The following is a 23,261-nucleotide window of genomic DNA, read 5'->3' on the forward strand; positions in this document are numbered from 1 at the left end:
CAGAGAACCAGCCTGTCACTCTGTTGTGTTGAAGTGTTTAATGTAGACAATGTTAAAGAAATACAAAATATCAACGTAACACAGCATGTATTTTAATATGTGACATCATGACTGAATTCTCAAACCAGAAACTGTTTTGAAGGGAAAATTGTCTACGAAGGTGCATAATTAATGGGGTGACGTGAAGAAGATGGTGGCGTGGAAGATAGGAGATGGCACTTGTGTTCAAATATGATAATCAGTGTACTCGTTCATCCAGTAGAATGATGATTTTCTTGTTCTTTGCTAAATTAATCAAATTAATCATAGGTATTAATCAAAATAAATATGAAATTAATAATTAATGAATGTAATCATATATACTCCAATTGTCTGTCTCACATAGCACTCTGGGTTAAGGTACAGTTGGTAAGGTACACCTGGCAACCCATGCTCATGAGCAATTGCTGATTGATTAAAATATTTACTTGAGCACATTCAGATATTTGGTATTGATTTCTTATTTTACAGGTGAATTTCCACCACACTATTCCCACTGTGGCCAGATAAAACAAAATTGTTTTCATTATCTCTAAGGTGAAATCTGTATTTCTTCTCTTGTCACTTTGTCCTATTTTATATGTGGGTGTTAGAGAGAAACAGCAGCTGTTTAATTTGTTTTCGGTAAAGAGGAAAGAAGAGCAGATACAGAGTCTGTCTGTACTAAAAATAAAGAAGTTAAAGTGCACTCACATACACTCATCTCTGTCTCTTTTTCTTAGTAGTGTGATTTGACAGTAATAGAAATAGAAACTGTAAAAGCTTTAACACACACCACTGCTCTATCAGTCAGTCAGTCATTAGAGAGACAGGATGGAGTTCAGTCCACTCGCTGTGATGCTCTGTGAGTAAATGTTCTCTTTGTGTCTTCATTAGAGTGAGTGGTGGGATATAAAGTTGTTCATCTGCAGTCTGAATGTCCTGAGTGATGAGTTTATTGTGTGATTAGAACATGTGCAGAATGTTACAGTGTAACCATCTGTTGGTTTTATGTCCCAGTGCTAAGAGTATCACATTTCAATAATAGTATCTGATGCATATGTGGTGAATTGCAATAAAGAGAAATAACGTAAAATACACAGTGGATAGAAAATTAACACACAAAATGTGAATATTTAGTTGTGGCAGGTTCTGTAAAGTAGTGGTCTACATAAACTGCATCAGGGAAGTGGTAGCAGTGGTTTAGATGTTGGACCTGTGATTAGAAGGTTGTGAATTCAAATCTCAACACTGCCACTGTTGGGTCCTTGAGCAAGGCCCTTAACCCTCAACTGCTCAGTTGTATAAAAATGAGATAATTGTAAGTCGCTCTGGATAAGGGTGTCTGCCAAATTCTGTAAATGAAAAACAGAGGTACTATTATTCTTTTTCTACCCACTGTGTATTTTTACTATATTTGGTGTATCTAAAATGTGCTAGACTGTGTTCCATACTGAATCAGTTCCATGTTTTTGTCTTGTTCTCTGATCCTGTTCCCTTTTTAGTGCTGATTTCACTTATACAAGTATCACATCCTCAAGGTGATTTATATATATTTATAATTCTTTATGTTGTGTACATGTTTGATTTGTATTGGGAGAGAGAGGGTTGTGCAGAATTGGTCGATTTGTTAATACATTATTAACAGTTTTTTATAGCTCTAAAGAAAGAAAGTCATTTTAAATCAATTATTTTTAAATAACTGAGACAAAATACTGCATACAAACCATATAAGAAAACATACAACTGTATCATCTTGTGTCAAATGTTAAATCTAAATGTTTGTTTTAGACACAAAGCATATGTTAAAGCACAGTGAATCTACTGCTTATGTTGTAAAGAGAAAAGCAGTTCTGACACCTTTATCATTTCATACCAACAGAAAAACCCACACCGACTGTGAGAGTGAATCCTCAGAGCTCCGTCTACACTGGAGACACCATCACTCTGACCTGTGAGCTGCAGTCGACTGGATGGGAGTTTTACTGGTACAAATATAATCAGTATATGCAGCTTCTGGACACTGTAGTTACTGACACCAACACACTCAACATGACAGTCAATAATGCAGAAGAAACAGTGTATATGTGTTTAGCACGTAGGCAAAGCATGCTGGGAAAAATCTACACAGAGCTCAGTGATCCAGTCAAGATTACAGAGAGAGGTAGGTCATGATTTGTCACATATTGCAGGTTTTAGGAGTGTGAAAAAAATACTTTTTGCAATTCCATATTATTCTATAATTTATTAGATATTACTTTATTATCTTAAAAATATACATCTAAAAAGTATTTGCAATCTGTGGCTGGTGAGATCCAAGGCTAATTGCTAATTGTCCAAGGTGTTCCTATGGAGAAGTTTTCTGTATAGAGACATTTATTTAAGATTTATTGAAAAAGTCTTCAGTGGAGACAGAGGCAGAGCTGTAACTTTAACTTTAGCTGTACGTTATTCAACTTGGGGGATTTTTCAGGACAAAAAAAAAGAAACAGTAATCAGTAACATGATTATATGGCTTATTAACTAAAGAATGGAGAACTGTTACACTGTAACTAGCCTTTTTTGCAGCCATTCAACACATTAAATGTTAGATTAAATGTAACAATTATAAATGGATGAAAAGTGTGATGTGTTGTTCTTTCATTTGTTTTTATTCTGGCAAATGGTTGTGGGACAAGAGAGAATAAAAGACTTTAACTGAAACACTGAAAACAATCTTTCATGGAGGTAACAGTGATTCCATTTCATCACACCAACCTGCCACTCAGTATATTTCTGTAACAGCATGACAGGGTATGTTTTATTCTTTCTTAAACTGTGGTAAATTAATGAAAAAAAATATACAATGTATGTCTGAAATCAGAAATCTCAAATGCGTGAGAAATGTAGCTCATGAGTGGCACATGAGAGAAGCATTTGTCCAATTGTCCAGAAAGTTTGAATATTATAATGCCACAGCCATCAGGGGCCAGGACCAAAAGCACAAATTTGGCTGTGCACTCTGGGTGTGTATCATAGTTTATTTAAATAATAATAATAATAATAATAATAATAATAATAATAATAATAATAATAACAATAATAATAATAATAATAATAATAATAATAATAATAATAATAATAATAATAATGGTTCTTTGTAAACTAGCTGACCTTTTATGCTATTTCTAATTCATCTGTATGCACTCATAATGACAAACAACACGTGACTATGTGAATAATACGTAAAAATTAATTAATCACATGAGAAATGTGAAAAATATAAACCCACACACTACATGTGAGAACAATGTGGGGAAAAAATACCTTTTGAATTAGAATCATATGAGAAAATCATGTTAAATCAAATGTCAAAATAAATGTATCAAGTGGAATAAATATGAAATATTTTAAACAATGTTTAAAAACCACATTATTTACATGTAAAATTCATGTGCCTTTTCACAAAGATATTCATTTCTATTCACGATTATTACTGTGTATTCAAAAACTCTACAAATTTAAATGTTTTGTATTTCCTGTGTAAAAGAGAGACCAGGGGCAGTACTGAGTGTATCTCAACAGAGCTGGCTCACTGAAGGGGACTCAGAGACTCTAAGCTGTGAGATTACAGACTCCTCGACAGACTGGACATTCAGCTGGTACACAGCTGTTCCCTACAGAGATGGCTTAACTCAAATAAAACATAATCATGGCTATATCATGTATGTGGAGCTCCTCTCAGACAGCAGCAGAGGATCTGGAGGCAAATACACTCTCAGTCCTGCTGCTCTTAATCACACAGGAGTTTATATGTGCAGAGGAGAGAGAGGAGAACCAGCCTTACACACACAGTACAGCAATCCACAGCCACTATGGATCACTGGTGAGGAAAAATAACATTACTGGGTTGGGTGTAGGATGTGGATGTGCAAGTGGAAAAATAAATTACTCTAGCATTTTACTACTATAGAGCTGCCTTTAGTTATTTGCACACAATGAGGACTTACACATGATGCACATGCATTACACACAATTCTGACATTGACCTTATGTCTATTCTTCCTGCCACATATCAGCCTGAGCAAGAAGTAGTATTAAGTCAGAAAAAACATATGGAACCAGTGGCACTGAGCATACATTAACAGTGCCAGTGAGGTTTGCTACAGCCATAGCAGGTCAACATCTACCTATATAATCAATGTAATTCCTGGTAACCCAGTGAATACTGGGCATAGGGTATTTGGAGTCCAGGGAAGATTGGAGGACATCCAGTAAAGACTGGAAAAGACAGCACTGGGAGTAGGTGGCTGGTAACCCAACCCACTAATTGGATGGATCACACGGAGATGACAGGAACGAATACAGATAATGGGTGCTGGTGGGAAAAGGTGACCACGTTCAAGGAACTATGAATCCACCAGAGAAGAGCGAGATGCGGAGGGAAAGGCCAACAACAACCTTGCACTGCAATGTCAGATCACACAGGGAAGTGGTGGCTCAGTGGTTAAAGGCTCTGGGTTACTGAGCAGAAGGTTGGGGGTTAAAGACCCTTGAGCAAGGCCCTTAACCCTCTCTCCTTCAGGGGTGCCGTATCATGCTGTCTGACCCCAACTTCCTAACAAGCTGGGACATGTGAAGAAATGAATTTCACAGTGCTGTAAGGTATATATGTCATCGTCATCTTCAGATCACTCAAGAGGTCATACAACTGAGAGAGGAAGAAAGACCCTATAGTTCAGCATAATCTGTCTTGTTTTTCACCAAGGAGAAAAAATAGCACCCGTCTCAGAAGAGCACAGGCAAGAAGAGCCGACACCAGCTAGGAGGGACAAATCAAGTGGCCAAAGGCCAGGCAAAGAGTGGATGCAGACCTTAGCAGAACACTGGAGAGATCACTGAGAGGGGGTGTGGAGGCTAGGCCCAACATGTTTACCATGAGTGTACATTTACCACCAAGAAAACCACTGCACTGAGACAAAAAGGGAGACAAGAGAGGGAGATGGTGCAACTGGTGCAACAGTGATTACAACTCCAAAGGAACTGGAGGGAAGAAAGAATGTCTCAAAGCACTGTAGAATGATGTCAAGCAGAGGTTTGCCAGCCTGCCAAGGGCTGAGTGCAGGAAGAGGAAGGAACGAGCCATTCTTCTACAAGAATCCCTTCAAGCATGCCAGGCAGTTGTAGGAGGAAACAAAGAGTGGGAAGCTAGAAACGAGGAGCTGGAAGAATACATCAGAAAGCAGTACAGTGACCCAGGAAGGAATGAGCCCTTAGGTTCACCAGGGTATGTGCCTCATCCAGCCCTCCCCATGTCCCAGTTTAACATCTTGCTCAATGAAGTCAGAGATATCATATGAAAGGCCAAATCATCAGCAGCTCCAGGCCTCAGACAGATGGTTGGAGGAGTCAGATTGTCATCTGGACAGAAAGCCCCCCACACCCGGTGTAGCAGCTAGGCTACTACACAGTAAATAAGATGGATGAGAAAGCGAACTCTTTCATCTGAAAGTGGCTGGGATTGACCCAATGCCTATATGAAACTGGTCACTTTAGAAAAGAATCCATCAGCATAGTCTACAAGCAGGAGTAGACCAGGTATATATATATATATATATATATATATATATATATATATATATATATATATATATATATATATATATATATCACAAGTGGTCCACTGCTAGTAGGAAAGAAAGGAAGAAACTAGTAGTGTCTGAAGTGACAACGATGGAGGATGAGCATTATAAGATCACAGGGACAACAGTGGGGCTGGACAACATGGAAAGGAGTTTGTGGCAGAAACATCAGCATGGGTGACCTGTGGAAAATCTCAAAAGCAAGGCTTAGTTTTCTTATCAGGGCAACATGCAACATACTCCCCTGCCCATTGAGCATGCACCAGCGGTTTTCCCAGGATCAGTGCTGCCCCCTCTGCAGCTGTCCAAATGCAATTCTCTAGCACATCTTGCCAGGTTGCAAAAATTGCACTTTCCCAAGGGCACTACAGGTGGCAACACAATCAAGTCCTGAGCAGATTGGCTGAGGTGCTGGAGGGGTGTAGACAGGTCATTAGCAATGGTCATCCTCCACCAGCTTAGCACGTTCGCCTCACACCTCCAGGGTCCGGGGTTCGAGTCCCGCCAGGGCTGTGTGTGCAGAGTTTGCATGTTCTCCCCATGCTGCGGGGGTTTCCTCCCGCAGTCCAAAGACATGCACAATAGGCTGATTGGCGTGTCTAAATTGTCCGTAGTGTATGAATGGGTGTGTGAGTGTGTATGTGATTGTGCCCTGCGATGGACTTGCACCCTGTCCAGGGTGTACCCTGCCTTGTGCCTGATGCTCCATGGGATAGGCTCCAGGTTCCCCATGACCCTGAAAAGGAGTAAGTGGTAGAAGATGGATGGATGGATCCTCCACCAGTAGGTCAGCACATCCAATTTGTCAGAGAAGGTGGGGGCAATGTCATGCCAAGAGTTTCATCAAAAATAGTTCCTTTCACCCAGGACTGGAGAATGAGAGTCTATCTTGGCAGGAAGCTCCAGTTCCCTAGTGATAGGAAGGAATAGAAGCTGTCTTTGAGAGGAAGAGGCTAAAATATTCAGATCTCATTGCCGAGTGTAAGGAGGCTGGCTAGAGAACCATCATCTACCAAGTAGGATGCTGTGGCTTTGTTAGAACATCAACTGTTCGCCTCCTGAGGGATATGGGAGGAACTGGAGCAAACCTGTCGAAGGCCCTGAAAGACCTGGCTAAAGAGTCTGAGAAATGTAGCTTTTGACTATGGGTGAGAAGAAAGGAGACTAACATCTAACCCAAGGTTTAGTTGCAGGTGGTGGCAGAGAGACGTCCTTGCCACTGCTCCGCCACCAGGAGACATTCCATGGTGAAAGGAGCAAAACATTGTTAAGTGGTGGTACCCGGCTGACGACCCTGCAGCTGACCTATGCCATATGAAACCAGTGGCACTGAGCAAGCATTAACGGTGCCAGTGGGGCTTGCTACAGCCTTAGTCACTGAGGAGGTTTGTATGGTTTTGGTTGTATTTAGGCATGGTAGCAAGGCTGAAGAAAGAGTGGTAATCCTATGGGCACCGGAGGAGATGTGATGGGCAGTAATGCCATAGCAGGTCAACATCTACCTGTGTTATCAAAGTCCAGCAGCACTGTTTGACATCATGCTGACATTTATATTTTTGTCTGTAAATACACTCAAACACACTATGGAATGGAATTTGAGTAAAGGATTTTGAGTAAAGGGTTTTTGCTCAAAGAACAAAGGAGGAGGAGACACATCTTAATCAGAGGCATTGTGCTCTTACACTAATCGACTCCACATTCCGAAGTGTCCTTGGGCAAGTCACAGAACTCCAATTTGCTCCCGATGGCAAGCTAACACCTTGCATGGCAGCTCTGCTACCATTGGTGTGTGAGTGCGTGAGTGAATGGGTGAATAAGAACCAATGTAAAGCGCTTTGTAGAACCGCTAAGACTTCATGACATCAATTTAGTATCTCATGGCTTGTAGGTCTGAGTAACTGTTGGATCATGATATAAATAAATAAATTTAGCATAATTTTTGCTGGATCAATTTCCATTATTTAATCTGTTGAATAATGAGTGGGGAAGCCATATTGTTTAATGAAACTAAAATTAGCTGAGATTAATGTCATAAATGCAATGCTGCAGTGGGGGTTGGGGGGTGTATTGTAGGGTTGAGCATTGTCTGTGGATGGAGAGGAGGCAGGTTAAACCAGCAAGTAACGTGTAATGATTTTTGCTTGTGTTTTATTACTGCCAACCAACTTATGTGTGCTTTTTTAATGTAGTGGTGACAGCTATGAATGGGCTTAAAGTTAAGTGCTCGGGTAAATTTGCCCTCATAAATACTGACTTAATCTTTGGACTAGTTGCTGACACTAAATATAGGTTGTGGAGAATTATAACTGAGTGGGGAATGTTTAAAGCAGTTGAATAGCACTAAAGGATTCTTCTCATTTAAATAGCACTGTTTAATTAAATGAGGTCTAAATGTGTTCAGTGCAAGCTATGCCAAGAAAATACAAAAAGACAAAAACCTAAATGAATTACAGCTTTCTGTGTTTAAGGGGAATCTCCTCCAGTCTCTCTGATCATCAATCCCAGCAGAACTCAACACTTTACTACAGACTCTCTCTCACTGAGCTGTGAGGGCCAGAGAAACTCTACTGGATGGACAGTGAGACAATACACATACAGTGAGAGAGTGTTAAATTGTTCACGGTGGGGATCATTTACAGGCTCTACATGCAAAATCAGTTCAATCGACACATATCACACTGGAGTTTACTGGTGTGAGTCTGAATCTGGAGGGAGCAGTAATCCTATCAACGTCACGGTGCATGGTGAGTCTCTGAGTCTCCGATTGGGAGAACCATTCAATAACACAGAACCTGTTTATCTTAGTACATTACCTGTAATGTTCCTGCAATTTCAAAAATTCTATAACTCCTTCTGCTAGGGTGTTATGGCATTTATAAGAGTGTAAGTATGGAACATTTTTAGTGCAGGTATCATTAAGTGTGCATCAGACAGATACCGAATAACAGATGCCAGTATCAGAATTGACGCATCTCAAATTCTAAGACAGCAGCACTACTGCACAGTTAAACGTTTTCTCAGGGGATAGTTCCACAGGTTTGGTTCTGCAGATTCCACACGTTTAGTGTGCATTAATCAATGCACAGATAAATTAGAGAAGTTCTAGTTCTATTATCTAAACATCTGAGTGTGTGGATTTCCTTACTGGAATCAGATTATGTTGTACATGCAATTTCTGTGTTCTAGATGGTGATGTGATCCTGGAGAGTCCTGTCCATCCTGTGACTGAGGGACATCCTCTGACTCTACGCTGTTTATATCGCTACACAAAGTCCTCAAACCTCCGAGCTGATTTCTATAAAGATGGATCAGTTCTCCAGACACAGACTACAGGAGAGATGATCATCCGAACTGTCTCAAAGTCAGATGAAGGTTTCTACCACTGTAAACACCCAGAGAGAGGAGCGTCACCAAAAAGCTGGGTCTCAGTCAGAGGTGTGAAACCTTGTGAGAATTTATTATTTATTTCTCTCTTAAATGAGTGTTTAGATGCACACTGTTAAAATGCTGAAGTTCTGGTCTCTTTCCGCAGTCTCAGGTCTAGGTCCTGGAACAGTACGAGTGGCTGTGGGACTGAGTTTGGCCTTCTTGTTCATTATTTTATTAATCTTAATGATCCTGCTGTGGTTCTGCAAAATAAAGAAAGGTCTGATAACTGCTTTATCTAAGTAATATAGAATATAATACTTAGAGTGTGTGTTATATATATATATATATATATATATATATATATATATACATACACACACACTTAAATTAATATGGTCAGAGTCCAGATTATAGTGTACAGAATTAAACAATGTTAATAAAACCTAGATTGCGTTATAACCGAAAAATTACTTTCCAGTATTAACTATGGAAATCCCTGTCAAATGACACTGTTATTAGCATTATATCCATAGCTAGTATTTGTAACTATTCCTCACTGTTTAGTTGTTTTTTTATAATTCCTCTACAGTGTACTGTAATCAGTGCTGTGTAAAATAAAGTGTTTCCTACAATATTTACACCCGGTTCAGATGTAGAATCTGTCTCCCTCTATAGAAAATCAGACATCAGAGCAGAATCAGAGCCGGTCAGGAGCTGAAGACTCTCAGTCAGGACACACACCACTTCAGGCTGGTCAGACACTCTGTCAATCACTGTTTATTTCTACATTTCTTCATAAAACACCTTTTGTTTTGTTTTTTTGTTGTTTGCATTTTTCTAGAATGTTTCTTCTGTTTTCAGAAGGAAATCCTAATATCTATACCACTGTGGACCAGGCAGATACGAGTGGAACAGGTAGCTTTATTTCAAACACTTCCTGTTGCAGTAGGAGACATAACTGTAGATGAATGCTGTACAGTAAAGTACAGCAGTGTCTTGTAGTGATTAACACACTGCACTGTGTTCAGGTGAAGCTGCAGCTGAGAGCAGAGAAGACACTTGCGCAGAGGTCACGGAGAAAAATAAGGCAAAGGGGAACAACAGTAGAGTATTTTTAATGAGACATTTCACAAATCTACAAGTGGAACAGTCTTTTATATATACAGTCATCTATTACACTGACGATCACTGTCCTGAACAGATGCTACAGTGCATACTGAAAGATAAAGGAATTATTACTATAGACCACTTTAAGGACGTAAACAATAATAAACGAGTTACAGTGCTACTGCACATGTCTGGTCCTGAAGCATTTCCATTTCACTATTTTTAAATCCCAGACGAGTCAAAACAAAATGACAAGCGCATACTTTTTAGGTCTAGCTAAATCTGAATTGTTGAGGTATTTACAAAAACTGAAAATAAATGAAGTGGCATTATCCAGGGAGAGAACTTTTCACACAGAACATTAAACGTTTACATGAAGATACTTATCCAGACATGTACCATTAGCTGGTTGATAGCCAGTGCGTCTACACGAGAGATGCAGTAAAAGCCTATCGCAGTCTGGATGCTTAGAGTTACTTCCTTGGTGGAAAAGTTGGGAACATTTGTTTGTACAATTTGGATGACATTTGTCTTGTGTTTGAAGTTGGAGCAAGTCAAACATCGTCAAAATGTACTCTGCATGGCTCGGCGTTAAGATGACCAGGGAGGTTTTTAGTGGCCGTTGTACCTGGTTAATTCATAATGTTAACAGTTACTACTGTTATTGTTTAAAATGCATTAGTGCATGCTGGAATAAACATAAACCAAGCTTAAGAAGTGATGGAAAACTGTTCTTTATGGTTATCTTTTGTAAACTAATGTTAGCTAATGTTACACAATACAAAATTATTATAGTGCTACTCATCGCATCTGTCAGCTGACTAGATAGCTAGATAACGAATGTGAACTGCTACCTTCCTAATTATAACCCACAGAACATTAAGAAATGAAACGGAAATACAAACCTGGCATTGTCGCTACAAACGTATCAAAACGTGGGCTAGTAGATAAGGATTAGCAAGCGTTAGCGTAACTGCATAAACCACGTCAGAAACTCGCGCACGTGCTCGGAAATATTTCTCTTTGTGCGAGTGGAATATCGCCCTTTTATACTCTCCCCTCGCTTGCTGGATGGTGGAATTCTTCCGCACGGTGCACCAATCACGAACCGTGGGTGTGTCGGCGGCCCCGCCCCGCAGCCACGTGCTCTCTGGATGTCCAAAACATTTGGTGGCGCTGAAGCGGAACTGTCTCTTCTGCGCCACTGCGGCAGTCGCGTGAGCAGTGATCTTCGTTTCCTGTGCGCCGGCTACCGGCCTGGCGCCCCAATATGAAAACAATGACGGAGCCACTACGCTGGCTCAAATTATGCTGCGTCATGTTTAAATAATGCATGAAAAGAAATACAAACAACTCAGTGGCAAAAATGTTGTTTATTTACTGTGTTCTACATATCCTAGAATTGCTAATCGGTATACAGCTTCTCGCTTCACTGCTGGAATCCAGGTGTGTTTTTGTTTTTCGGAAATCTAAACACTTTAATTTAATAAGTAGGTTATATCTGGGCCTGAGGGAGCATCCAACCACTGAGCAACATGGTCCTAGTTTTAATACTGACATTTTTAATGGCGAGATACAATATCGCAATCTCACTGTGCATAAAGCACCTGCCGTTGTTTTGAATGTGCTCGACAACTAACCAGAAACGTCCAAGGAACAAAGACGCCACTTCCTGAAACTGACAAATAGCCACTGAGATGTTTCTATAAAAACAGACTTCAACAGCACTGTGGTATAAGTGATGCTGTAATGAATGATGTATTATAAGGCTGGTGATCTGTGATGGTTTTGTTCTCTCTGCAGATGTTGATGCTGAACCCAGTGGTGGTGATGTGACTTATAGTGAACTTGTAATAAAACCACAGAAAAAATCTATGAGAATAAAAGGTAGAGAAAACCATTATTTAATGTGTTTAGATGGATTTTTCTAGAGATTAATACAATATCTCTTGCTCCAATTAGAAAAAGCCAGTGTTGGTGCTGATACTGTATACTCAGAGCTGAAGCTGAACACCAAGGTAAGACTGATGACACCAGCTTGTTGCGAAGCTTAAAAGACAAACCGAACACCATGAAGTAAGAAATAGGTATTAGGTAGGATTTGGGCTCTAGCAGTTGTAAGGTGAACTACAAAAACATTGAAAAAGTTGGGTTTACTCCTTGTACACAAAGCCCCACCTCCCAGAATCTTAGTTTGGTAGCTAGCTAGAGAACTTTCCATCGTCTTCTAATAGTTTGTTATAATAATTTATGAATATTCAAAGAACTGACACCAAATAACTTGATGATTTGTTGCAGCAGCCATCGAATCAGAAAGTTAGTACTAGAGAACCAGACATTAGTCTGAAGAGAGCCTGAGCTATAATTCTAGTATTATAATTGAGCAAAGGGGAGTGGTTTAATGTGGAGCCAGATGGGTAATGGCTGATGTTGCACACCTGAACCTGGCTTCCTGACCTGTATTTATGTGATCTCTTTTTCTCTATGCAAACTCAGACTTCACTGGACTGAACTCAACCATGTGGACATCCGATCTGCTCATGGGCAAGTGTGGCTGGACTAAAGCTGGGGACCGTTTTGATCAAAGTGGTGGAAGAGGATGACACCACTTCAGTCCACAGCAGTGAAAAGAAACGTTTGCCAGATTCAGTAATACACCTGTGCAAACTGAAAGAGTAAATTAGATACTTAAAAATTAAATACACAGGGCTACAGATTTCACGCTGTGGTTTGGATGATCTAGTAGACACCTTATGAAGTCCTATGATGTATAGCGCACATTACAATGGTTGCACAATTGCTTGTTTTTTTGCTACAAATTGCTTATTTAATTTAGTTATGCATTTACACATTCCAGCTTTTGAGAAATTGTTCATTATAAGTTTTACTCTCACATTTTTACATTAGATTATTTACATTACTATCGTGTACCATGTGTCCTTTTTAACGTTGTTGTATGTTTCAACTTATACAGTACATTAATTAAACTCATTTAACCAGTCACTCATGTCACAGGTTTAACGGTTGTTTTTTGCATAGTCTGTAAAATGAACTGAAAATATAAAATTTAGTTTATCAGAAGGTAAATTAATGTGTCCTGACTCACACTATGTTCCTAAATTCTGTCACAATTGACCAGCTCAAGTTTTCTCATGCCTACTTGTGTGTTATATTGTGTCACATTAATGTTACAATCACTAAAAAACATAAATAAATATAAAAAAAACAACCTAAACATGCTCAATTTTTTGTAATTCGGAGCACAAGTGCTCCTAAAAGAAATTGTTAGCGTAGAGCCCTGCTACGATACTGATGAAAATAGTATCTGAATGTTGCTATAGCGTTGGTCACAGGGGCGAGTTCATAAGGTAACATGGGTCTTTGTAAATGTGTTGATATGCCTGTGTGGGAGGAATGACTTCAGTAAGGTTGTAGTTCTTGCTTTTAAATCTGTCTTTTTGTCCGTTATCTTTAAATGATTTTTTTCAAGGCATTTGATACCCTCGAGCACCCTTTTCTGTTGAAGTCTTTAGAAATCTTTGGCTCTGGTCCCATGTTTCGTAGTGTAATATCCATGTTCTATAATGATGTTTTCAGTAGTGTTTCCCTGAACCTGGGTCTAAAGCAGAATTCAGATTAAATGAGGAATCCACCAAGGATGCCCAATTTCACCATTACTGTTTAACCTAGCAGTTCAATTAATGTCTTTCATCATAAAAAAGCAAAACTGAAGATAATATAGGTATTGATATTCTTGGCAGGACTTTCTCTAGAAGAAGAAATAGAGGGTATTCCAGTAAACGAGGAGGTTAAGTACCCAGGGGTTATGATTACCAAGAACTGTGCTAATAGAGAACACTCAAACTTCAAATCTAAAATTGAAGGGATGAAAAAATCCTTAAATCATTGCTTTTCTAGAGACTTATCTATTTTGGGCAGAATCCTCGACTAAAACTGAGGGAATATCCAAACTTATATATTTATCTCACATGTTGAACATGGTCCCAAAAGTAGCTCAGTCTGTGAATTCAACATAAAATTGATCATCTATGAGTTTTATTTCAATTGAACACAAATTAGCTTCTGTTGTTGAGCACCATTTGTAAAAATCATTTTAAAAAATCTCTTTATAAATAAATAAATTTCTTATATCACTGACTCCCTTCCACAGAGGCAGCAATACACTATGACAGCAGTACACTATGAGAGCAGTACACTGGAAGCAGTACACTATGAGAACAGTACACTATGACTGCAGTACACTATGAGAACAGTACACTATGACAGCAGTACACTATGAGAACAGTACACTATGAGAGCAGTACACTATGACTGCAGTACACTATGAGAACAGTACACTATGTCTGCAGTACACTATGAGAGCAGTACACTATGACTGCAGTACACTATGAGAACAGTACACTATGACTGCAGTACACTATGACTGCAGTACACTATGAGAGCAGTACACTATGACTGCAGTACACTATGAGAACAGTACACTATGACTGCAGTACACTTTGAGAACAGTACACTATGACTGCAGTACACTTTGAGAACAGTACACTATGACTGCAGTACACTATGTTTGCAGTACACTATGAGAACAGTACACTATGAGAGCAGTACACTATGTCTGCAGTACACTATGAGAGCAGTACACTATGAGAGCAGTACACTATGACAGCAGTACACTATGAGAGTAGTACACTATGAGAGCAGTACACTATGAGAACAGTACACTATGACTGCATGACATCATGACTGCATGACATCATGAAATTCTAAATTCTTGATGACGTCTACCGGTCAGTGGCGAGGCTACATCAGTCTTTCAGTCTCCACGACAAAGAACAAACCTCCTTCACATCAACACAGACTTCTCCAGAAAATCTGAAAGACTCGTGCAGTCCAGCCAGGATACGCCAAATTGTAGTGGACATTTTACAACACTCGCAGACTCGTCCTCTGAAGGTAAAACGGTTTATTACAGAAAGATGGTTAATGCAGGAGAGAATAAAGCAGGAGAGAATAATGAGAGCGCTCTGAAGCCCTTGTACTAAACCACTACTATAGATATGAAACGCAGAACATGACACACTTCGCGCGGTGGAGATAAACTTCTGTAGTTTTTCCCGTGTGCTTGTTGTTATTGTTCGTCTTCTTCTTCGTCACCACTTGTGGACGGACTAAAACACTTGCGCGTATTTGCTGCCCCCTTCAGGTCCGGAAGAATTGCAACCTCAGTGCCTCCATTGGAACGGTATCAACGCTGTGTGTCATTAACTCATTAAAAATGGTCCCTTTTAGCAAGTTACTGTGGTATGAGGGGAATTAAACACTTCCGGTGTGCTGTAATTAAAAAATAATGCACTTTATCTTGTTTTATTCCTTATCTAATCAATACCCTAAATGTGTTTCTGGTAGAAAATTCTGTAATAAAAAAAAATTAAGCTACCTTTTAACTCATAAGGTCTTATAATAACACCATATAAACAACATTTAATTAAGGTGCATAAAATAAAAATACTTATACTAATTAATACTGTTAATTAATATCATGTTTAATTACGTTTAGTATACTTCTATCTGTCTGCTGCTGTAATAGGTGAATTTCCCTCCAGGATCATTAAATCTATCTGTCTAACTAACTCATAAATAAATAAATAAATGCTTGGTATACACTTGTTGTTTTCCAGGGAACAATCATGGGATTTAAAGGAGCCATGAAAACGTTTTCAAAGAAACTAGGATTTAAAAGCAGTGGCTCAAAGGCTGTAGAAGCTGAACTTGAGAAATTAAAGAAGGAAAATGCCCAGCTGAGGATGACTTTGGAGGACATGTCGAAACAAAATGGAAGGCTTTATCCTGCATGTCCTGAGTCAGATGAAGCCAAGCTGCTGGAGGTGAGTCTCTTTTTGTCAGTAGAATTCAGACTTTGAACGATGCACCCCTTACAGGTCGAGGAACACAACTGTTTTGAAGCACAAGGTTTTGACTTCAAGTTTCAAAGCTCTGAATTACTTAACTATTGTGTTCCATGCTTGGAGGAGTCACTTTGCATATTTTTTTTCTCTCCAAATGAATAAATAAAAATCATCAATAATATGAAAAGTGAATAGTTTTTCTTCATAGTGGTAAAACGTTAAGAAACTGAACAGCTGCAAATAACTGATCGTTCTGCTAATACGGTTTTCCTCTGGAGGCTAGCCCGCTGTCTAGATAGATTTAATTTGTATTGAATAATTCTGAATGAGTGAGATTTTAATGGAGAGGGTGGCTTTTCATGGTGGATGAGACGATTATAAAGTTGCAAGTGCATTAAGATTGTACATCAGATTTGAGTATTCAACAACACCATGGTATGAAAATGTTTTAATATGTGGTTGTAGTTCTAGGTGAAGAATCACATTCTTGATGTATTTAATAGGTTCCTTCAGATGAGATCGCCATTCTCAAGGAGCAACTGCGAGATGTGAGTCGACAGACAGCATGACACTCAGATTTTCTTCTCCATTGCTGCTCAGCATAGTTGAACTCATCACCTGACGACATGTGTTTTATTTCCCCCTGTGCTAGGCTCAGGAAAAAAATCAGAAATGGAAAGTTTATGACCATGAGAGAGAGTCCTGTATGCAGTGGAATCTGGCCAGACGTATAGAGCTCGAGCAGCAGTTAAACCAAGCCCAGCGAACACTAGAACAACAGCACGAAGAGACCAAATCAGAAGGTAGGGCCTCACCGAAAACCAGTAGGAAGTGATGTCACTTGAGTGAATCCACTTCTTTTACATGCTACGAGAAACTCTGCAACAAATGTTTTTAAAGGTCCACTTCACATCTGCTCTTTTTCTACTATAATGGCAAATTTCATCTGTTATCTAAGGTTATCTAAGGTTAATGGGTGCTTCAAGATTCTCTTAACTTGATGAAAGGTAATATTCAGAGGTCTGTCTTTCTGACTACCGTGATCCAGGTCAGTCACCTGCCTCCATGCAGCAGGAGAAGCAGCTGCAGGAGAGCCAGAGGGAGATGGAGGAGGAACGCAAAAGGGCGAGCCGCCTACAGGTCGAGTTGGTGGAGCTGAAAGCCAAGTATGAAAAGAAGAGCCGTGAGGTGGTGCGAGTCCAGGAGGAGCTGCAAGTGGAGCGTAGAAGTTGGAGACAAACTTTAGCTTTACGGCATGAAGATCAGAAAAGAATGGCTGATTTAGAGCAACAGGTACAAGATTTTGCTACAGTGAACCTTTATATTACCAGATAGATGATGGAACGATTCTCTAAAGCATTTCCAACTTTATCTGGCAGGTCCAATCGTCTGCTAGAGACTTTGAGAACGAGAAACAGGACCGACAAAGTCTACAGCACCTGCTCCACAAAGTGCTGAAGGAGCTTCGCAAGGCTAGAGACCAAATCACACGCTTGGAGTCGGCAGAAATCCACGTTCATCAAAGTATCACTTTTAAAAAAAAGGTAAAGTTGATTTTATAAGTAAATCAGAAAGTAATTCAGTCAATCCAAATCAGTGAACTTTATTTATTGATTGATTTATTTTAATAACAATATACAGAAACTGCAGCGAGAAACTCGGTTCTCTGAGCCAAGCTCATGCACCAGGCTGGATTTGAATAAGACGACCAATCAGGACCGTATCCTGAACCCCACATCTCCATTAAAGAGCTCCAACACATTGGATGAGCGCTTTCTGGACTGTCCCATCTGCAGCGCCTCATACCCTGTCAGCCAGCACAGAAAGCTCCTTGAACACATTGACTACTGCTTTAATTAAGGGATTGGGGCTTGATATTGCTTATATTTTCCATTTTTCCTCTTTTTTATGTCTTTTTATATTTTTGTATTCCAAATCAAATTTCCACTGTTTTTTCATTTAGTTTTGGATTAATCAATGGTGTGCTTGATCGGCTTTTGAGTATTTGCAAAGGTACTGCCTTTACATTAATGTGGAGCATATTTAAAGTACATTTTAACTTCTGGTCGTTCTGGTTGGGTAACTGTAATGTGCCCAAGTGGCAAGTTTTCTTCCCTGGTATTACCTCAAAGGTGTTGAAGTGGCACAGGATAGACTCACTTTCAGTAATCTGTCCTGATGCTGGAAATCAGATCTGTCTTGAATTAGACTGCATGTGTGTAAATCCTTGTATTAGACCGAATAATGAAAACAAAGCAAACCATCCAAAATCACTGAGCAAACTCGTGGTCAAAAAACGGACAAAAGACAGACAGTCAGCAAACAGGACAAACTAGGTCAGGCCATAAACACGGGAACTTTGGACAGAAACAGGATCAAACGAGGAATGACACACAAAGAGAAAACACGGCTTGGTAATGTCAGAACACATGTTAAGCTGAGCTTATACTTTGCAAAGAATGAATGAATAAAGGTCTCTTTTAAAGGGTGCTTGTTTGGTGATTCATTTGGGGTGAATTCTCCCATCTTGTGCCCAGTGTTACGTTTCATACAGTTGATTGAGACCCTGACTAGGATAAAGCAGTAAATAAAGATCAATGAATGATGAATGATCAACGTTTTAGTGACTGTAAGGTCTTTCCTCTAAATTCCACTGCAGTGGAAAAACATGCTGCTGAGGATGAGAAGAAGCTTTTAGTTACAGTAGTACTGTGTACTGCATGAATCCTAAGTGCACACCAAACAGCTTTCAAAATGACTTCTGTACCAATCACAGTACAGTTCTTTTATGTTACAGTAGTGCAGACAGAACAAATGGCACTTAATCAAAAGGATATTGTTAGTAAAAGTTAGAAAAAAAAATCTGTTTACACATCAATACACTATATGGTCAAAAGTATGTGGACACCTGACCATCACACCCATATGGCCTTCCCCAAACTGTAGCCACAAAGTTGGAAGCACACAGCTGTCTAAAATGTCTTTGTATGAAGTAGCATTACAATTTCCCTTCACTGGAACTAAGGGGCCCTCTCATCCAACACCAGTGCCTAACCTCTTGCATTCTTGTGGCTGAATGGGCAAATCCCCACAGCCCCAGTCCAAAATCTAGTGAAAAGTATTTCCAGAAGAGTGGAGTTATAGGAGTGAAGGGGAGACCACATCTATATTAATGCCTACGTTTTTAGAATGGGATGTTCAAAACTCAGGTGTCCACATACTTTTGGTCATACCATGTACATTCTAAAAAAAAAAAAAAAAAAAAAAAGAGCTTATCCTGTTTTTGTGCCATAATCAATGCTTTTATGCTTGTAATAATAATAATAATAATAATAATAATAATAATTTAGTCATTCTATTTATATTATAATGTTGAATTCTTAAATCTGACTGGTCAGGAGGTGTTCATCAGTTTTCTAATGCCTCGTGATAACAGGACTTAACTGCCACAACATTAAGCAGAACTATAAACTGATTTTTAAAAAGCATACCGAGTTATTGTTTACTTCATTTGAAAAAATATTGTCAAATGAATGTGTTATAAGAGTATAAAACACTTTGGGATGTGCTGTTATAAGAAAAGAATCTGCTTAGGGGTTGTAACCAAATCACACCACACCATGAAGATTTCCTATGGAAATAACACAGCCTAGTATGTTTTAGTCCTTAGATATCACGCTGGCCTTATTTAATTTGATATTGCCTCGATACCACTTCACAAGCAAGAGTTGTGTAGGCTAATATTTAGCCTATTATTTGTTTGATGTTTTCCGAATTTGTGTCCATGTGACTTTCTACTGTGTTTAGGGGTTTAAAGCTATGATTAATTGGATTTAGCAGCCATCAAGAGTAACTTACTATAATATACAGGGCAAAGCGAAAAAAGAAAACTCAAAACAAAACAAGATATCTAGAGCAATCATCTCGTATTCCAAAACAGATGATAGCATTGAAGGCACACACACGGTCATTATCCACAATCTGAGTAGATGCACAGGTCAAATAAGAAAACTTCTGCAAGAGATCACATAATTCATTTCCAAAAAAAAAAAAAAAGCAGATTTGTACTTCATTATATTTACTGTTGCATAACGACTCGACAGCTCAAATAACAGCGCACAAGTGTGAACAAAATATAAGGAAGTAATTAAACATAAGATACGGCACTGATCCGAGTACATTACATTAATTCGTTTGTTTACTTATTTAGCTTAAAGTTCTTATTTCCTTCATTTAGTACTACCCTTCAATAACTACTATAATATTGACGTGTTTTCCAGAAGACAATAGCAATTTACACCCATGATCCTGTTCAAAAATTTTACTGTTTAAAAAAAATAATAATAAAATAAAATAAATTAACTTTTTTTTTTTTATAATTACAGACTGACTGGACACTGATGATTTGGTGTAAGATATTGAACTTATAATAAATGGGACAGTGTGTACTGTTAACATGACTATACAGATAAGTCAAATCTTTTAATTAAAACAAATGCAAATAAAGATTTAAAACCGACCATAAGAAGTTTCTCATGCACGCAACGTGCCTGTGCGTTTCAGCAACCGGCGCAGAGCGAGACCACGGAGACCAGAAGGAGCTCTCGCTCTGCCGCCCAGTCCACCCAGGGCAAAATGAAGGTACGCGGACTTCCTGTGCGCTTTTAATTCCTCTCGTTTCCTCGTTCTGCACTGTGTTTTATGAGCTCTGGATCACAGAGGAAATGAGCGCCGTCACGTGTTCATACAGCGCTGTACGTCTTCCTTCCTTACGAAACTGTACAGTTACGTTTTCATTTTCCATATAAACATATGGTACTTAAAAAAAAAAAAAAAAAAAAAAAAAAAAAAAAAAAAAAAAATGAGTTCTTGTTTTTTAAAATTTAGATGCAGTGCCTTGAGAAAGTATTCACCCCTTGGTGTGTTTCCTATTTTGCCACATTATAACCTGGAATTAAAATGGATTTTCAGGGGGGCTGATTTGGAGATGGTCGCAGGGAAGGAACCGCGTGTCGCTGAAATTTATCACTGCACAAGGGGCTCACACCAGCAAAGGTTTACGAACAGATTCTGGACTAAAGAGGTGGACCGCTTGCTCTATGGCATGACACTACATCTCCAAAAACCCTCTTCTCAGCCCCATCTTGGAGTACGAAGTCTCCAGCCTGAGCAACACCCTGACAACCACTACAGGCAGGAGCACACTTAACAGAATACATGCCATAACGCATCTGAATGATCCTGCAAAAATTAAGTCTAGAATATAGCTAAAATGGGAATTTTTTTTTTTTTTTTTTTTTTTTTTTTTTTTTTTAAATTAACCACCCTCACTTCCTTCTTTGCCTTATCCCGAGCTGTAACTAGAAACGGTAACATTAGAACGAGCATGTTAATCCAAACCGGTCATTTGCAGCTGCACTACTGTCAGAGCTGCTGTTATTGAAACCAAAATCAACACCTGAACAGGAGAATCCATCAGGAGAACAGTCCACAAAACCAGAACCGGAAACTCAGAGGATGGAAGAGCGCTAGGGCGAGAAATAGATCTGTGGCAGAGGAAGAGGAACAGTTAGACGAACAAAAGAGGATTAGAGAAGACATGTGAGGACACTGGAATCTTCGGGAAGCGAGAGAGGAGAAGAACAACGAGGACGTGAGCGAGTTCAGGCCGTCAAGTAGAGGAGAAGTCAAATCCATCTTCAGCCCCCTTAGAAAGCCACGAGCCCTGGCAGCAGCCAGACCTCTCCTGCATCAAAGACGTCCTGAAGCCCATAGAGAAGAGTCGCGGCTTGGTGAGATGCAGCCTGAGACACTGCAGGAACGTGGACGTCCTGGCCGAAGGTTTCATCTTCTTGAAAAGCGGCGTCCGTGATTTCAGGGTCTTTAACGAGTGGCCGATGATGTGCTGTGAGCTCACAGAGTTCAGATGAGTCTGTCGAGGCACATCGCCTGTTTTTAATTAACAATTACATGAAACACATCACAATACCAAGGATACAGTAACCAACCCCCCCCAAAAAAAATTGCAAAAATAAACAAATGAAATGAGCCGATTTAAAAAACAAAAATTCTAAAAAAATAGTTTTCGATCATTGCGCTTTAAAAATAAGTGTGAGATATCGTACCTCGTAAAAGTGATGCAATCGATTGGGGTATTGATATCTTCTTGCCCAGCCCTAACAAGGTTTACAAATAATGGAACAAATTACCTTTACTGTCCAGCTGTGGATCATCATACTCCTCATCCATGTGGGGAAGGCGATCTAAGAGCAGAGAGAATGGCAGTTCGAGCATTTACACTAATATTAGATAAAAACTGAACATCATGTACAGGACATGTTCTGCTTAACCGGTTTCATTCCAACTGCATTCACATTCATTCCCTTGGCAGATTCCCACTGTCCTGTTTACAGGTCACCTAAACCGCTCACCCTGCACACCATCTTCATTCATGTTTCAATCACACGTGCGTTACGGAGCAGGGTTGAGTGCCAGCGTTACCATAACAAGCTCATGAGTCCAGTCAGCATGTTCGGCTTTTTCAGTCAGTCAATGTGCTTTTCACAAGATTTAAAGGAAATTTAAACAAATCGCTGTCTCAGCAAAACATTGATTAAAGAGACGCAGAGAAAAGTGTTTGAGTTCAGGAACTGTTTTTTTGCTACAATAAAGAATGTTCACGTTAGACACGAGATCCAGTTGTCACTGAAGTGCCATTTCTGCCACAATCTCAGACATCCTTTCTAAATGAGATTTTTCCTTTTCTAATTACGTTTTACCCCTCCAAAAATGAAAGTTATTACAAACTGATGTTTAAAAAAAAAAAAGTACCATTTAAAAACAGCGTAAAGTTTTAAAACATTTTACATTTTTTGTTTCCCCTCTTTCAGTGTTGAAATTTGCTTCATAAATAAAATGTTTGTTTTTTTTTAAATATGAAAAAAAGAATTTGTCTGAAGGACTTTAGACATGTGCTTTTACTTTATTACACATCAATTTAAATATTAATGTTGTGTAAAGTGCTATGCTTAATCTTTAACACTAACAGGTTAAAACTTTGTTTTCCCCCCATCCTTTTCATTGCCAACGTTTTTTGAGAAATTATTACTTTAAGTATAAAAAAAGTAAATATTGAACAGTTTGTGTATGGTAGAAGAAACACTGATATTTGTGCCACATCGCTCAGCCCTGCAGAGGACTCGTGACATGTCGGTAGATT

At 39.1% G+C, this 23,261-nt stretch overlaps 2 protein-coding genes and 1 long non-coding RNA gene across 4 annotated transcripts; 2 read left to right on the forward strand and 1 right to left on the reverse strand.

Annotated features, from left to right (window-relative positions):
* Positions 1–3,527: 3,527 nt before the first annotated feature.
* On the forward strand, positions 3,528–13,744 carry LOC108268248 (low affinity immunoglobulin gamma Fc region receptor III). 2 transcript variants are annotated; one of them, XM_047156521.2, is made up of 10 exons: positions 3,528–3,883; positions 8,108–8,383; positions 8,826–9,074; positions 9,172–9,285; positions 9,684–9,761; positions 9,870–9,923; positions 10,037–10,111; positions 11,919–12,002; positions 12,078–12,133; positions 12,612–13,744. In XM_047156521.2, exons 1-10 carry the CDS (start codon positions 3,721–3,723, stop codon positions 12,624–12,626), a joined length of 1,164 nt encoding a protein of 387 aa, XP_047012477.2. In that variant the 5' UTR covers positions 3,528–3,720; the 3' UTR covers positions 12,627–13,744. The 2 variants fall into 2 exon arrangements, with proteins under 2 accessions (XP_047012477.2, XP_053537694.1); XM_053681719.1 differs by lacking the exons at positions 9,684–9,761; positions 9,870–9,923; positions 10,037–10,111 and having other exon boundaries at positions 3,530–3,883.
* Positions 10,108–11,209, reverse strand: LOC108268272 (uncharacterized). Its single transcript, XR_001813282.3, has 2 exons — positions 11,021–11,209; positions 10,108–10,743 (listed from the first exon to the last, which is right to left on the reverse strand). It is a non-coding gene; the product is annotated as an uncharacterized LOC108268272 (long non-coding RNA).
* Positions 13,745–14,918: 1,174 nt separating the features above from the next.
* LOC124628292 (centrosomal protein of 55 kDa) lies at positions 14,919–19,014 on the forward strand. Its single transcript, XM_053681724.1, has 7 exons — positions 14,919–15,089; positions 15,815–16,021; positions 16,546–16,590; positions 16,695–16,845; positions 17,091–17,335; positions 17,422–17,586; positions 17,684–19,014. Exons 2-7 carry the CDS (start codon positions 15,824–15,826, stop codon positions 17,900–17,902), a joined length of 1,023 nt encoding a protein of 340 aa, XP_053537699.1. The 5' UTR covers positions 14,919–15,089; positions 15,815–15,823; the 3' UTR covers positions 17,903–19,014.
* Positions 19,015–23,261: the final 4,247 nt, after the last annotated feature.

Source organism: Ictalurus punctatus, chromosome 7 (genome assembly GCF_001660625.3).
Source record: "Ictalurus punctatus breed USDA103 chromosome 7, Coco_2.0, whole genome shotgun sequence".
Lineage (NCBI taxonomy): Eukaryota > Metazoa > Chordata > Actinopteri > Siluriformes > Ictaluridae > Ictalurus > Ictalurus punctatus.

Excerpts from the sequence above, each read along its gene's own strand:
- LOC108268248 (XM_047156521.2), top strand. The coding sequence starts at position 3,721 with ATGTATGTGGAGCTCCTCTCAGACAGCAGCAGAGGATCTGGAGGCAAA. Across the intron at positions 9,762-9,869 it reads ACACACACCACTTCAGGCTG|AAGGAAATCCTAATATCTAT; the intron begins GTCAGACACTCT and ends TTCTGTTTTCAG. Across the intron at positions 12,003-12,077 it reads AAAATCTATGAGAATAAAAG|AAAAAGCCAGTGTTGGTGCT; the intron begins GTAGAGAAAACC and ends TGCTCCAATTAG.
- LOC124628292 (XM_053681724.1), top strand. The coding sequence starts at position 15,824 with ATGGGATTTAAAGGAGCCATGAAAACGTTTTCAAAGAAACTAGGATTT. Across the intron at positions 16,022-16,545 it reads ATGAAGCCAAGCTGCTGGAG|GTTCCTTCAGATGAGATCGC; the intron begins GTGAGTCTCTTT and ends TGTATTTAATAG. Across the intron at positions 17,587-17,683 it reads GTATCACTTTTAAAAAAAAG|AAACTGCAGCGAGAAACTCG; the intron begins GTAAAGTTGATT and ends AACAATATACAG.